The 13,976-nt window shown below is 35.2% G+C and overlaps 1 protein-coding gene and 1 long non-coding RNA gene across 6 annotated transcripts in view; one reads left to right on the top strand and one right to left on the bottom strand.

Moving 5' to 3' along the window:
- The window catches only part of LOC126690610 (L-ascorbate oxidase-like), a 41,465-nt gene that overhangs the window by 7,350 nt on the left and 20,139 nt on the right, over nucleotides 1–13,976 (top strand). Inside the window, exons 1-5 of one of the 5 annotated variants that reach the window (XM_050385835.1) lie at nucleotides 10,009–10,403; nucleotides 10,510–10,602; nucleotides 10,812–11,024; nucleotides 11,130–11,309; nucleotides 11,466–12,039. The exons of 2 other annotated variants lie outside the window; for them this stretch is intronic. In XM_050385835.1, coding sequence (XP_050241792.1) covers nucleotides 10,143–10,403; nucleotides 10,510–10,602; nucleotides 10,812–11,024; nucleotides 11,130–11,309; nucleotides 11,466–12,039 — 1,321 coding nt within the window. In that variant the 5' untranslated portion in view covers nucleotides 10,009–10,142. Of the gene's footprint in view, nucleotides 1–10,000; nucleotides 10,404–10,509; nucleotides 10,603–10,811; nucleotides 11,025–11,129; nucleotides 11,310–11,465; nucleotides 12,040–12,279; nucleotides 12,819–13,976 lie in introns of those variants that run through there. 2 more of the 5 variants (XM_050385837.1, XM_050385840.1) reach the window with 2 other exon arrangements.
- Nucleotides 1–13,976, bottom strand: part of LOC126690611 (uncharacterized) — a 38,555-nt gene that overhangs the window by 5,252 nt on the left and 19,327 nt on the right. The gene's annotated exons all lie outside the window — the stretch shown is intronic.

Raw genomic sequence — 13,976 nt, 5'->3', positions numbered from 1 at the left:
GACTCATATATTATAAAGAGCACACAGCCTGGTTGGAGAACGACTGCCATTTGTTTCTAAGTCAAGAAATCATAATTAAAAAAAAAAGTGTGATTAATTAACTAAATGAACTTTCTAAGCTATTTCCTTTTTGCGACTTGACCAAAAAATAAAAAATAAAAAAGGTAATCAACGCAGTTTAATTAATAAAATAACACCTAACCATGTTAGGATTCTGTTTCTTTTAATAGAATACATCAAGTGGATAAGTTAAGTAAAAACAAAACATCTTTTTAGAAGATCATGTTTGATATAGTAGTTTAACAACGTGTTTTCAGTTTTTATACAATATTACACTCATTTTCACATACTTTTTCATTCACACGTATTTCTAAAAATACAAATAACGTTACTAGAACAACATTACTAAATGACTCATTACAAACTCCGTTTGATAATGTTGTTCTAGTAACGTTGTTTGTATGGATGAAAAAATGTGTAAAAATACGTGTAATGTTGTTTAAAAACTGAAAATTGTTGCTTAAAATCACATACCAAACAGCCCGTAAGACTCAAGACTGTAGCTGAACTAATTAGCAGCTCCTAAAATTTTCAAGACACTGTTCAAAGACCTCGCAGGACATATTACATAAACAGTTGCATAACACAAAACTTTTCAAATGGGACTTGACTTGAGTACTTGAACCAAGCCTTACCCATTCAACTGAAAGTTCGATGATGTAATTTCATTGTAAGTGCACTTTTTTTGTCTTTTTGCCCACTAAATTTGACGAAGGCAGATTCTTAAATAAATAATAATAAATAAAAAGGGAAACTGACGATGGCCTGGAGTATAATTTATATGTATATATAGGTTGATAGAAATTAATCGTTCCAATCTTTCATCAAAGCAGTTGCAAATTGGAACATTTAACAGTACCCATTTTTGAGCTTCTAAGTTCAAACTAGTAGAGTTTTGCTAAGCTCCCATTGGAGCATTTAACAATACAGAAGTATGTTGTTCAAGCTGCTGGCTTTGTGTTTGTTCACATTTCTCATATATGTTCCAATTGCTGAGGCCAGAATTCGGCATTACAAATGGGAGGTAAAGTATGAGTAAAAGTCCACTGATTACTTCTCTTTGCATTCCATAGTGTGCATGGTATAGATCAATGGGAAATCTCCAGGACCCACAATCTTGGCCCAGGAAGGTGATACAGTCATTGTTGAGGTTACAAACAAACTATTATTAGAAAACCTTGCAATCCATTGGCATGGAATCAGACAGGTAGAATTATAGTTTCTATATTTTCCTACTTGAACCAACATTATAATATCTAAATTGATGTTTTTTATATTTATTATTGTGTGCGTGTATTCATCTGTTTAATTTGTTGTAGATTGGAACACCTTGGAGTGATGGAACAGAAGTGGTGTCTTGTAGGGAATTAACCCAAAATTCCCAACCTGTGAGAAACAAGAAATAGAGAAAACACACGTCAAAGAAAAACAATCACACACACAAGATAATATTTACGTGGTTCGGCAATTTGCCTACGTCCACGGAGTTGCAGGGATTTCACTATTATTAAGGAAAAAAATACAAGGTATGCATACAGTTTTTCACACTTTCTCAAGACAACAACAACAACAACAAAACCCTAATCATCAAAAACGTTTTTTACATCCTGCAAAAGTAGTATTAAATTTAGGTAAGAATTTTAATATATGACTAATTACGTATACTTTTTAAAAAAAATAATTTGAATAATTATTTATATTTTTATGATAGAAATTGTATTTAATTTTAAATGTATCCATATGTATGCATGTTACATGCTAGATTTTTAATAATTTGACTAATTATATATAATAATAATAATAATAATAATAATTGGGTTTAATTTTAAATGCATCCATGCGTTTACATAGGTTAAATGCTTATTTTTTTAGAAGATACATGGGTTACATGCTAGTTATATTAATTGTATTATGCTACACTAATTGAAATCTTTTTTTTTTTTTTTAATAATAGGATGAAGATGGTGACAATATTATTGAAATTGAAGGAAACAGACAAGTACAGGTAACAATGCTTCACCTATACTTTATTAATGAAGTTATAATATTATCATTGTTACATTACACAATAAAATAGTAATAATTTTTTATTTAGGTGTTATCATTTTATAATTGATAGTTATTATGCCAATACAATTTATTCAATTTATTATTATCATAATTATGTATCGTTATTGTTTATCAGATAAAATATATATTATATAAGTTTATGATAAAATTATGCATTCAATTTTCTTTTTAAGTAGGGGTGGCAAATCGTGTTCACTTTCGGGTTCGTGTCATGGCGACTTATTAGTATTCGACTATATGGGTCAACCCTAACCCGATATGTTTATTAAACAAGTTAGGATTCTTCAATCCTAACACAACCTATTTATTAAACAGGTCAATTGTGTTGACTTATTTATTAGAATTTATCAAAACCAAAATAATAATAATAATAATTTTAGTATTAACCAAATTGATATAAATTATGAAAAACCAAACAAATAAATATTTTTAATATAATTTTAGAACTAACGAGTAACTGCATCACAAATAATCATTCAAAACTAAAACATATCTCAATATCACAAATAATCAGTCATAATATGTCCAAAAATAATAAAAAAAATAAGCTACAACAACTAATAAGTTTATATACCTTGGGTTTGAAGGACATATTGGTAAAATTTCATTTAATTAAATGGGTCAGATAGGTCAAACGAATTCCATGTAATGAACACTAACTCAACCTGTTTATTAACCGAGTCAGTTGTGTCAATCCGAATATAACACGAACTCATTAAACCTCAACTTATAGCCTACTAATTTCATGTCGTATCATGTCGGATTTACGAGTCGTGTCTAATTTTGCCATCACTTTTTTTAAGCAGGGTCATAATATGATTGTGGTTGAGCAGAGATGGACACTATCTAGAGCCAATTGTAGTGAAAAACCTATTCATATACTCAGGAGAGACGTACTCTGTGCTTGTAAAATCTAATCAAAACCCTTCAAGAAATTATTGGATGACAAGAAGTGTGGTTAGTTGGAACTCAACTACCCCACAAGACTTGGGCTTTCTCAATTACTATCCAAACTATCCAAGATGACCCCCCTCCAACAGTTCCTGTAACACCCCATAATTTTGATACCAATTCAATTATTATACGTTAATTATAAAGGAGGCCTACAATTAAATGGATTAAATTGATTTGGGCCTAAGATATTAAAAAAAAATACTATGGGATATGAAACCCAAGTGAGGTGACATAAGTAAATATATGGGCCTTGAAAACCCTAGTCTTTTACCTCTTAAGCTACACGTGCATTACTTATGAGGATTCCTTTTGCTTCAGCCGCATCACACTACTGAACTTCGCTTCTCTTCACTGTGGCTGTGAGTAGAGATTACAGGTACGGTTTCTATGATTATACTAGTAGAGTAGAGTTAGCTGAAAATAAGCTAATTTTGGATTAAATCTACTCTACTCTACTCCCCCTCCTTCACTCTCAATCCAAACGAACCATAAAAGATCATTGGAATTAACTTTCTTTGAAAAAGCTGTCAAGATAAACCCTTCCCGAATTAAAGCATTCACAGACATACCAGCCCATCTACTTTAGTTTGATTGTATCTAGTGGGGGTAATTCCCAAAGCTTTTAAAATAAACTTCTTTGTATGCATTTTGTTGCTTTCCTGATGTAGCAATTAATAATAATGTGAAAAAATGCCTACGAAACTACATGCTGATTAACAGATTTAAAAAATAAATAAATAAATAAATTATCTTTCTTTGTAACGTTAGAATATGGTATTTTCATCTTTTCTTCTCTAGTAAAATGTATGTCAAAGTGCCGAAATGTGCCTATTTATTGTCGAAGATGCAATGTCAGTGTCATGCAATGCATCTTTGCAATACAAATTAAAATGCAGAGAAGTTGTGGACAAAGCTTGGCAATTACAAGTGGGGGGTTCACAAGGTCTTAAGCTGGCAAGGAAGCAATCGAACACTAAGAATGAGTTAAAAAAATGGAACAAGGAGCATTTTGGTAATGTTAGAGAAAGAATCAAAGTGTTGGAGAAAAAGATTGAAGAAGTCCAAGGTGCAGAACTGACCAAAGAGAATCTGGAATTAGAGGCTGCCCTTAGCCTTGAGTTAGATGATTGGCTGGCCAAAGAGAGTCTCAAATGGCAGCAAAAATCTAGGGAGATTTGGCTTAAAGACGGGGATAGGAATTCAAGATTTTTTCATCTTACCACTTTGGTAAGAAGGAGAAGAAACTTTATTTTTAATATTAAGCAGGAGGACGGTTCCTGGATTTCGGGTAGAGAGGCTATCCAAGAGTATTTTATCACCAACTTTCAATCCTTATACCAGTCAAGTAGTCCCCAAATCCCAGAAAACTTGGAAAATCTTATCGAGGCTTGTGTCTCAGCTGAAGAGAATGTTGAGTTGTGTAGAATCCCTTCTAGAGAAGAAGTTAAGAAGGCGATATTTGGGATTAAATCTCTTAAATCTCCTGGTCCAGATGGTCTTCCAGCCCTCTTTTATAAGCACTACTGGGAAACTGTTGGAGATCAAGTTACTTTGGCTGTTCATGATTTTTTCAAGTATAGGAAACTTTTCCAAGAATTCAACAGCACCTTCATTGTGTTAATTCCAAAGAAAAATGGAGCATGTAATTTTAATCAATTCCGTCCTATTAGTTTGTGCAACTTGGTATACAAAGCAATTTCTAAAATTCTAGTTGACAGACTGAGACCTCTGCTGGAGAAAATGGTGGATTCAGCTCAAGTTGCTTTTGTCCCAAGTAGATGCATATTGGAAAATATTGTGCTGGCTCAAGAGATAGTTCACAGTTTCAGACACATGAAAAGGAAGAAAGGATTCCTAGGAGTGAAAATAGATTTTCAAAAAGCTTATGATAGGATGGAATGGAGATTTATCCTTAGGGTCTTGAAGGCTTTTGGCTTCAATGAGCAGTTTATAAATCTAATCCACCAATGTCTATCTACGGTTCATTACTCTTTGCTCTTAAATGGAGGAATTCGCCCTACTTTCCATTCGGAACGAGGTTTGCGACAAGGGGATCCTCTATCCCCTTACCTTTTTATTCTGGGCAGTGAAGTGTTGATGCGCTTAATCAATAGAGAAATAATTCAGCACAATTTGTCAGGAGTAAAGCTTGAAAGGACAGCCCCTCCCATATCTAAACTTTGTTATGCAGATGACATAATTCTCTTCTGCAAAGCAACTAGGGCTGAGTTATCCTCCTTAAAGGAGTGCTTGGAGAAATATTGCCATTGGTCGGGTCAAAAAATCAGTGTGGAAAAGTCTCGGGTTTTCCCTTCCAAAGGGGTTAGTCCTCATTTCCTCAATCAAATTAGAGCTCATTGGGGCCTAAGCAAACTCCCTACTTCAGCAAAATATTTGGGTATCCCATTATTCCTCACCCCCCACAGGAAAATGGATCTTAATGACATTAAGGAGCGAGTCGAGAACAAGCTCAGTAGTTGGAAAAGCAAGAATCTATCTTGGGCGGGTCGTGCTACTCTTATCAAATCTGTGGCATTTGCCATCCCCTCCTACTCCATGGCTGTCCTCCAATTCCCCAAGGGGCTTTGTGATCAATTGGATGCTATTGTGAGGCGTTTTTGGTGGAATCCAAAATCTGATAAGGGATCTTATTCCTCTCCTATTGCTTGGGATTCGTTGTGTTGGCCTCTCAAAGAGGGTGGTTTGGGATTTAGAAAGTTTTGAGAATTTAATCAAGCGTTGCTTGCTAAACTTGCATGGTGGCTCCTTGAAGGTAGAGATTGTCTTTGTATAAATCTGCTCCGAGCAAAATATAAAGTTAGAAACAATTGGCTTAATCATACAGCCTCTTGCAACATCTCTCCGATTTGGAAAAGCTTAGAGGGTATAAAACAACTCATCGCTCAAGGTGCTTGTATGTTGATCGGAAGCGGGGAGTCTATTCGTATATGGGAACATCCTTGGATACCAAATCTCCCTATCTTCCGGCCAAATTTGCGTGAGAATGCATCTATGGATGGAGCTTTGGTTGTTTCACAGCTGCTGGATCACAGCAGGAGTTGGTGGGATTTTTCCAAATTGAGGGCTTTGTTCGATGATACAACGGTAGCTTCAATTTGCCAAATCCCTCTACCTCTTAACGTCCGTTCCGATAAATGGATTTGGACCAAATCTGTGCATGGAGAGCTGTCGGTAAAGTCAGCTTATTGGCTTGGCAGAAGCTCTAACCCTCCTCCAAACCAAGACATGTTGAGAGGCCAAATATGGAAGACCAGAATCCATGAAAGGCTGAAGATGGTTTTATGGAGAGTTGCTGCAAACTGTCTCCCCACGAAGGACAAAAGGCTGAGGTATGATGCCAATGCAGACACCATTTGCCACCTATGTAATTCTGGGCAAGAGTCAACCATTCATCTTTTTATTGATTGCCCTCTAGCTAGAGCTTTGTGGTTTAGTAGTCATTGGGGATTAAGAATTGATAATTGCGAGCTGTCCACCCCGGCCAAATTCATCCATTTTCTGCTTGAGCCTCCTTTCCATGAGGCTAGGGAGGACTTGCTTCTTTTTGGGGCCTTACTTTGTGATTTGATTTGGAGACTAAGGAATGAGGCTCTTTTTTGAGGGTAGAGCAGCCAGCTATGAAGATTTAAAAGCCAAAATTGTTAGATTATTTGCTGAGCATCGTAAAGTCAGATCCTCTCCTCAGATCAGAGGCATTTGTTTTCAAGCTAAATGGGTGAAACCTGAGCTAGGTTCTATTAAATTAAATGTTGATGCTGCTGTTGGTGCCCATCATTCTGTTGTTGCAGTCATAGCTAAGGACTGGAGAGGGGAGTTGGTATTTGCTTGCTCCAAAAAAGTGAACACCACCCTCCCTCTCCAGGCAGAAGCAGAGGCTATTTTATGGGCATTGCAACTTGCTGAGCCTTTAAATTCAGCTCCAATTTTGGTTGAAGGTGATTCTCAGGTGTGCTTCAAGTCAATCACAGAGCATGGCAGGGACATCCCATGGGCTATTGAGAATGTCATCCACAGTGTAAAGTTTCTAGCTTCCAATCTCCCTTGTTTGTCTTTTACGTGGGTCCCTAGAGAAGCCAATGAGGCTGCCCACTCTCTTGCTAAATGATGTCTGTTGTATAGTGTTTGTGGTTCTTTTAGCTTTTGTAACAGCCCTCCCTGTTTTGCTAAAGTTATCAGGGAGGAGGCTGGGTGATTTCCTGTGTTGTAGTCTTCTTTTTCCTTGAATAATATTATCCATTCAGCAAAAAAAAAAAAAAAAAAAAAAATGCAAACGAAAATTCTGGCCCGAATTTGGCAATCAGTGTCAAAATCAACATGAATTTGGGATTAGGAATGTCAAAATTTCCACTGTTTCTTCCAATTAATAACTTACATGGTGATGTTGATGGTGCACCACAAACTTTAAGAAAGACTATAATTTTAGCATTATTTTGTAGGTGTTTGACAAAAAAAAATTATAAGACTGAGATTTTTCCACAAAAAAGAAAAGAAAAATACCGACTGTCCATTAGCATGGAGGACAAGGTCAACTCGGTCAAGAAAAAAAAGAAGAAGAAATATTAAGGGCACATGCTTTTCATCATTCTGGAACATTGTCTTGGCATTCTTCACTTACAAAAACTTTAAAAAGTAATCTAAATTACATTTTTCATAATTATTGAAATGATTTGTTGTTTATATGAATTCATTATTAACGTCACTTTTATTATACACATACAATTATAAGTGAATTTTGAAAATTATATTGTGTATAAAAAGAATTCACTTTAAATTTTGTTCCATGTCTTATATTCCTCAAGACTCAAAGGCCTGTTTGGTAGCCCATCTTCAACAATATTGTTTGCTATTTAAACACCCAAATAGGTGAGTCTATATTGAAATATGTGTTTGTTAAGTGATTCTTAACTATTGTTGTTTGAGTTTAGTGTTCAAGCATTGTTTGAGTTGTGTTTCACATGAGAGTCCAACACTTTGGGCCCACCTGATGCAAATTTACTGTGCTGTCCCACTCTGTGTGTTGTCTTCCTCTTATGTGCAATCAAACCAAAACAGTACCAGTGGCAGCTTTTTAAAAAAAAAAAAAAAACACATGTACAAAACACACAACTTTATATTTCTAAACACCAAAATATCTATCTGAAACACATTACCAAATACATTTTTCTCTTTATAAATATTATAAATACATATTTTGACAATACTTTTTAAACCATATTTTCATATCATTTTAAACAATATTACTCAAGCTCCTCTACCATAGAGGCCTTGAAATATTATTGAGAGCACAAAGCCTGGCTGGAGAACTTTCAACATCTGCAATTTGTTTCTTAATAAAAAACAGTTATAAAAAAAGTGTGATTAAAGTAAGTAAAAGAACTTTCCAAGCAATTTCCTTATGGCACCTTGACAAAAAAAAAAAAAAAAAGGTAATCAACACGGTTTGATTATTGTCCTATACTCCTATTATTGGGTGAGTTTGGTTCAGCTTTTTTCAAAACGCGCTTTTTGGACTAAAAAGCCGAAACAAACGGGCACATTATATGATAGCTTTCTAAGACTGAGATTTATCCAGAAAGAGACTCTTTTGCCACTTTTTGAACAACTGGGTTGCAATTACAAAATAGCACAGCCTGGATGGAGAACGACTGCCATCTGTTTATTAGACAAAAAATGTGATTAAAATAATAAATGCACTTTCCAATCTATTTCCTTCTTGCGACTTTGACCAAAAAAGTAATTAACGCGGTTTAGTCATTTCCTATTTTAAAAAAGAAACACGGTTTAATTATAGACCGATTTTATGAAATAAATAGGACTAAAATATCTTTCTCAAAAAAAAAAAAAAAGACTGCAATAAAATAACGCCTAACCATGTTAGGTTTCTGTTTCTTTGAATAGAATAAATCAAGAGGACAAGTTAACTAAAAAAACAGCCTTTTAAAAGATTAAAAAACTAGGAGTGAATTGTCAAGCGGCTTAAGACTAGCGTCGCTGAATTAATTGGCACTTCTTAAGACATTGCTCAAAGCCCCGTTGGGGAAAAAATTTACATACTCCCGGAGCAAATCTTTCGACTCTCGCAGAGCGGATGAACCCGTATAGGACATACCACATAAACAGTGCATAACACAAACTTTTCAAAGGGGACTTGGCTGGGGCACTAGAACCAATACCCATTTTAAATTTCATTGTTGAAGTTTGACTTTTTGCCCAGTTAAAATTTGACTAAAGATCTGTTTAGATATAGCTGGAAACTGAAAACTGAAACTGAAAACCAAAAAACACTGTAGCAAAATAATTTTTAAATGTGTGAATAGTACCGTGAACCCCATTTTTAATGAAAAATTTGCTAGAAAGTGTAATTTGTGGGTCCGTAAATAGTGCACACCGTATACTGTTCACGGAAAAAGTCAAATATTGCGGCTACTGTTCATAAACAGTAACTACAATAGTGACTGAACAGTAAAAAATTGGCCAAAAACGCGTGAAAAAAAAAAAAAGCGCTTTCTAAACGCACACAAAGACTGATTCTTAAATATTAAGCGTGGGTTTGGATTCAGCGTTTGCTGAATCCGCGTCCACGTTTTCCCATTTTCCTTTTTTTTTTTTTTTGCTTTCACGAGAGACAGATTTTACTGTTTATGTACTGTTTTGTCACTGTTCATCACTGTATTGGTACTGTTTATACATTAAAAAATATTAAAAATGGGTCCCACGATACTATTTACATATTTAAAAATTATTTTGCTACAATGTTTTCAATTTTCAGTTTCCAATTTCAGCAACAATAAGTTCAATCCAAACGGACCCTAATAATAATAGTTCCACAAAAAAAAAAATAATAGTAATAATAAATAAAAAGGACTATTGACCAACGCTTGGAGTATATGTAGGCTGATAGAAATTAATCGTTCCAACCAAACAAAATATTTCATCAAAGCAATTGCTAATTGGAAAGCCAAACAGTACCCATTTGAGCTTTAAATTCGCGTAGACTTTTGCTAAACTTCCATTGAAGCATTAAACAACACAGAAGTATGTTGTTGAAGCTGCTGGCTTTGTGTTTGTTCACATTTCTCATATACGTTCCTATTGGTGAGGCCAGAATTCGGCATTACAAATGGGAGGTAAAGTATGAGTACAAGTCCCCTGACTGTTATAAGAAGCTGGTCCTTACAATCAATGGCAAATCTCCAGGACCCACAATCTTGGCCCAGGAAGGTGATACAGTCATTGTTGAGGTTACAAACAAACTGTTATTAGAAAACCTCGCAATCCATTGGCATGGAATCAGACAGGTAGAATTATAAGTTTCCATTTTCCTACTTGAACCAACAACTTTATATCTAAATCAATGTATTTATTGATTAGTGTACGTGTATTCATCTGTTTAATTTGCTTTAGATTGGAACACCATGGAGTGATGGAACAGAAGGGGTAACTCAATGTCCAGTAGTACCTGGGGACACCTTCAAATATGAGTTCAAGGTTGATAGGGTATGTGTTACTACTTAGAAGCCTTAAAGGCTAAAATATCTGCAATGGTCTCTATTTCCAGTTTGTGTTTTTTTAATGTCTGCCTTGTTATAACAACAATAATAATCAAGTCTTAGTCCCAAAATTAGTGAAGATCAGATTATAAGTTGCATGTTTGTACTTTGATCAGTTGTATCATAATTTATAATGTATGTTTTGCTTATATGCAGGCTGGAACTTATCTGTATCATGCACACTATGGGATGCAAAGAGAATCAGGGCTATATGGATCAATCCGTGTATCAGTTCCTGATAATTTTACAGAACCATTTGCCTATGATTATGATCGAAGCATCATCCTTTCTGATTGGTACCACAAAAGCACTTATGAACAAGCCACAGGATTGTCCTCCATTCCCTTTGTCTGGGTTGGGGAGCCTCAGGTAAATTATAAGTGGCACTCCATGTACCATGTGTAACAAATCGAATTAGTATTATTTTTTGCTGTTATTCTTTGTCTAATATTTATTGCTTCTATCAATTTTCAGTCACTTTTGATTCAAGGAAAAGGAAAATTCAACTGCTCTAGTGCATCCCTCACAGCCGATACTTGTAATACATCAAATCCAGAATGCTCTCCTTATGCAATAATCGTAATTCCCGGAAAAACATACAGACTAAGGGTTGCTAGCTTGACTGCTCTATCAGCCCTTAGTTTTCAAATAGAGGTAACCTCTATGAACACCTTCACCTTCAAATCACTTACAAATACTACAGATTTTTCTAAAAAGTAAAAACCATGATGTTTTAGTGTGACATGCATTATGCATACATAAGGTTTTGCAACCCCCTGATGATGTGCATCCAATTTTCTTTCTAAGCAGGGTCATAATATGACTGTGGTTGAAGCAGATGGGCACTATGTAGAGCCATTTGTAGTGAAAAACTTGTTCATATACTCTGGAGAGACATACTCTGTGCTTATAAAGGCAGATCAAGACCCTTCAAGAAATTATTGGATGACAACAAATGTGGTTAGTCGGCCTCCTAATACCACACAAGGCTTAGGCTTTCTCAATTACTATCCAAACCATCCAAGGCGATCTCCTCCCACAGTTCCACCAACTGGTCCTATTTGGAATGACACAGCACCCCGATTGGCTCAAAGTCTAGCCATTAAGGCTCACCATGATTTCATTGTGACCCCGCCCACAACCTCAGATAGAGCCGTTGTGTTCCTAAACACACAAAATCGCATTAATGGTTATGTGCACTGGTCCGTAAATAATGTCTCTTTCACCCTTTCTCACACACCATACCTTATTGCTCTAAAGAAAAAGTTACACCATGTGTTCAGTCAAACCCCACCACCTGAAGGATATGACTTTGTAAACTATGACATTTACAACGTGTCCAAGAACCCAAATGCTACAACAAGCAATGCCATTTACCGGCTAGGTTTCAATATCACGGTTGATATTATACTACAAAATGCAAACACTATGACTATTAACAATAGTGAGACACATCCATGGCATCTCCACGGGCACGATTTTTGGGTACTGGGCTATGGAGAAGGCAAATTTGACAAGAACAAAGACCCAAAGAATTACAATTTGGTGAATCCAATCATGAAGAACACAGTGCCTCTTCATCCCTATGGTTGGACTGCTATTAGGTTCAAGGCTGATAACCCAGGTGCTTGGCTTTTCCATTGCCATATTGAGTCTCATTTCTACATGGGCATGGGAGTGGTGTTTGAAGAAGGAATAGACAAGGTGGGGAAATTGCCTTCATCTATTATGGGCTGTGGTGAGACCAAAGGATTTGGCAAGCCATAATTAATCAAAATAAAGATTATAATTACTGAATCATCATATTTTTGCCGTTCACCAGTTGTTCAGGAAAAAAAAAAATATATATATATATATTGGGGTAGGTATAGATTATTAATTTAAAGATACTAAGATCAAGGTTAGAGCAGCAGTGAGGCAAGAAGCAAATGCTGCAGCAGTGAAATGAAGTGATTGTGGAGTGAAGTGCTTGAGGAGTAAAACAGAGTGAAGCAAGTGACAGTGTAATACACAAAAGGACACAAGAAGTTATACTTCCTGTAATTTTTAGTTTGCATTAGTTATTTATGTTCACACGTGAGAGTCACACGAGCTATATTGTAACTGCCATATTGTAACTGATGTAACTACCTAGCGCATAGTTTGGAAATTAGTTTTCTTTCAGTTAGCTTCCAGTTAGTATATACGTAGGACCTGTGTACAGATACAAAGCAATTCATTTTTTTCAATCATAATATAAAGTTTTTCCAGAAGCTCTCTCTCTCTCAACTTCCATAGCTCTCTGTTTGTCTTTCTATTACTCCCTGTTTTTATTCTTACAATTAACATGTGCAACTCAAAATGCAGAGTTTTTTTTTTTTTCATGCAACTCTTGTATTCTTTATAATATATAGGCCATGCTCTTGCTTTTCTAATTGTTGGGGATTCACAAATGCTCTTGCTTTTCTAATTGTTCGGGTTCACAAATGTATTGTTTGTTCAATAAAGAAAATTCCTCTCTCTCTCTCTCTCTCTCTCTCTCTCTCTCTCTCTCTTTGAGCAATCACAAAAAGCTAATTCAACATTTTTGGAGACTTGGGCTCTAACAACCAATAGGAAAACTCACTTGGTGTGCCTTTGGGTCTGTTTGGATAGAACTTATTTTGCTGAAACTGAAAACTTAAAACTGAAAACACTGTAGCAAAATAATTTTTAAATGTGTGAATAGTGCTGTAGGACCCATTTTTAATGAAAAAGTTGATAAAAAGTGGAGTTTGTGGGACCCGTGAACAATGCACAAGTGCACTGTTCACAGAGGATCGGGTCAACAATTACTGCTGGGGAGAATAAAAAATAAAAAAATAAAAAAAGAAAAAAAAAGGCAGAAAACGTGAAACGTAGACGCGCAACGCTCTATACAAACACACACTTTGGCTCCAAATTAAAAAGCCAGTTTATTTTACTATTCAGCTTATTTTTGCTACTATTTATGGGTCCCACTGTACTTTTTGGTACTATTCATTGGTCTTATTGTACTATTTTAGCTAATTTTTAATTTTATTTACAGTACTTTTAGCAAAAAATTTTCAGTTTTAACAAAATAAGTGAATCACAAACAGACTTTTAACCCAATCAAACAATTGAATCATATACATTTTGCATGTGTATTGCACATGACAATGACTAATGTCATCTTCTTATTAGTGGTTGGAGCCCAAGACTCTAAACATGTTAAGGTCAATCCATGTCTTCCATTTATTATGTTGTTGAACTTATCGAATCAAATTCACCACTTCAGTTTGTAAACATTTTTTAGTAAAATTTGTAGTATTTTTAGCATTT

The sequence above is a fragment of the Quercus robur genome, chromosome 6, assembly GCF_932294415.1.
Source record: "Quercus robur chromosome 6, dhQueRobu3.1, whole genome shotgun sequence".
NCBI classification, from domain to species: domain Eukaryota; kingdom Viridiplantae; phylum Streptophyta; class Magnoliopsida; order Fagales; family Fagaceae; genus Quercus; species Quercus robur.
This window is presented reverse-complemented; position numbering and strand designations above follow the sequence as displayed.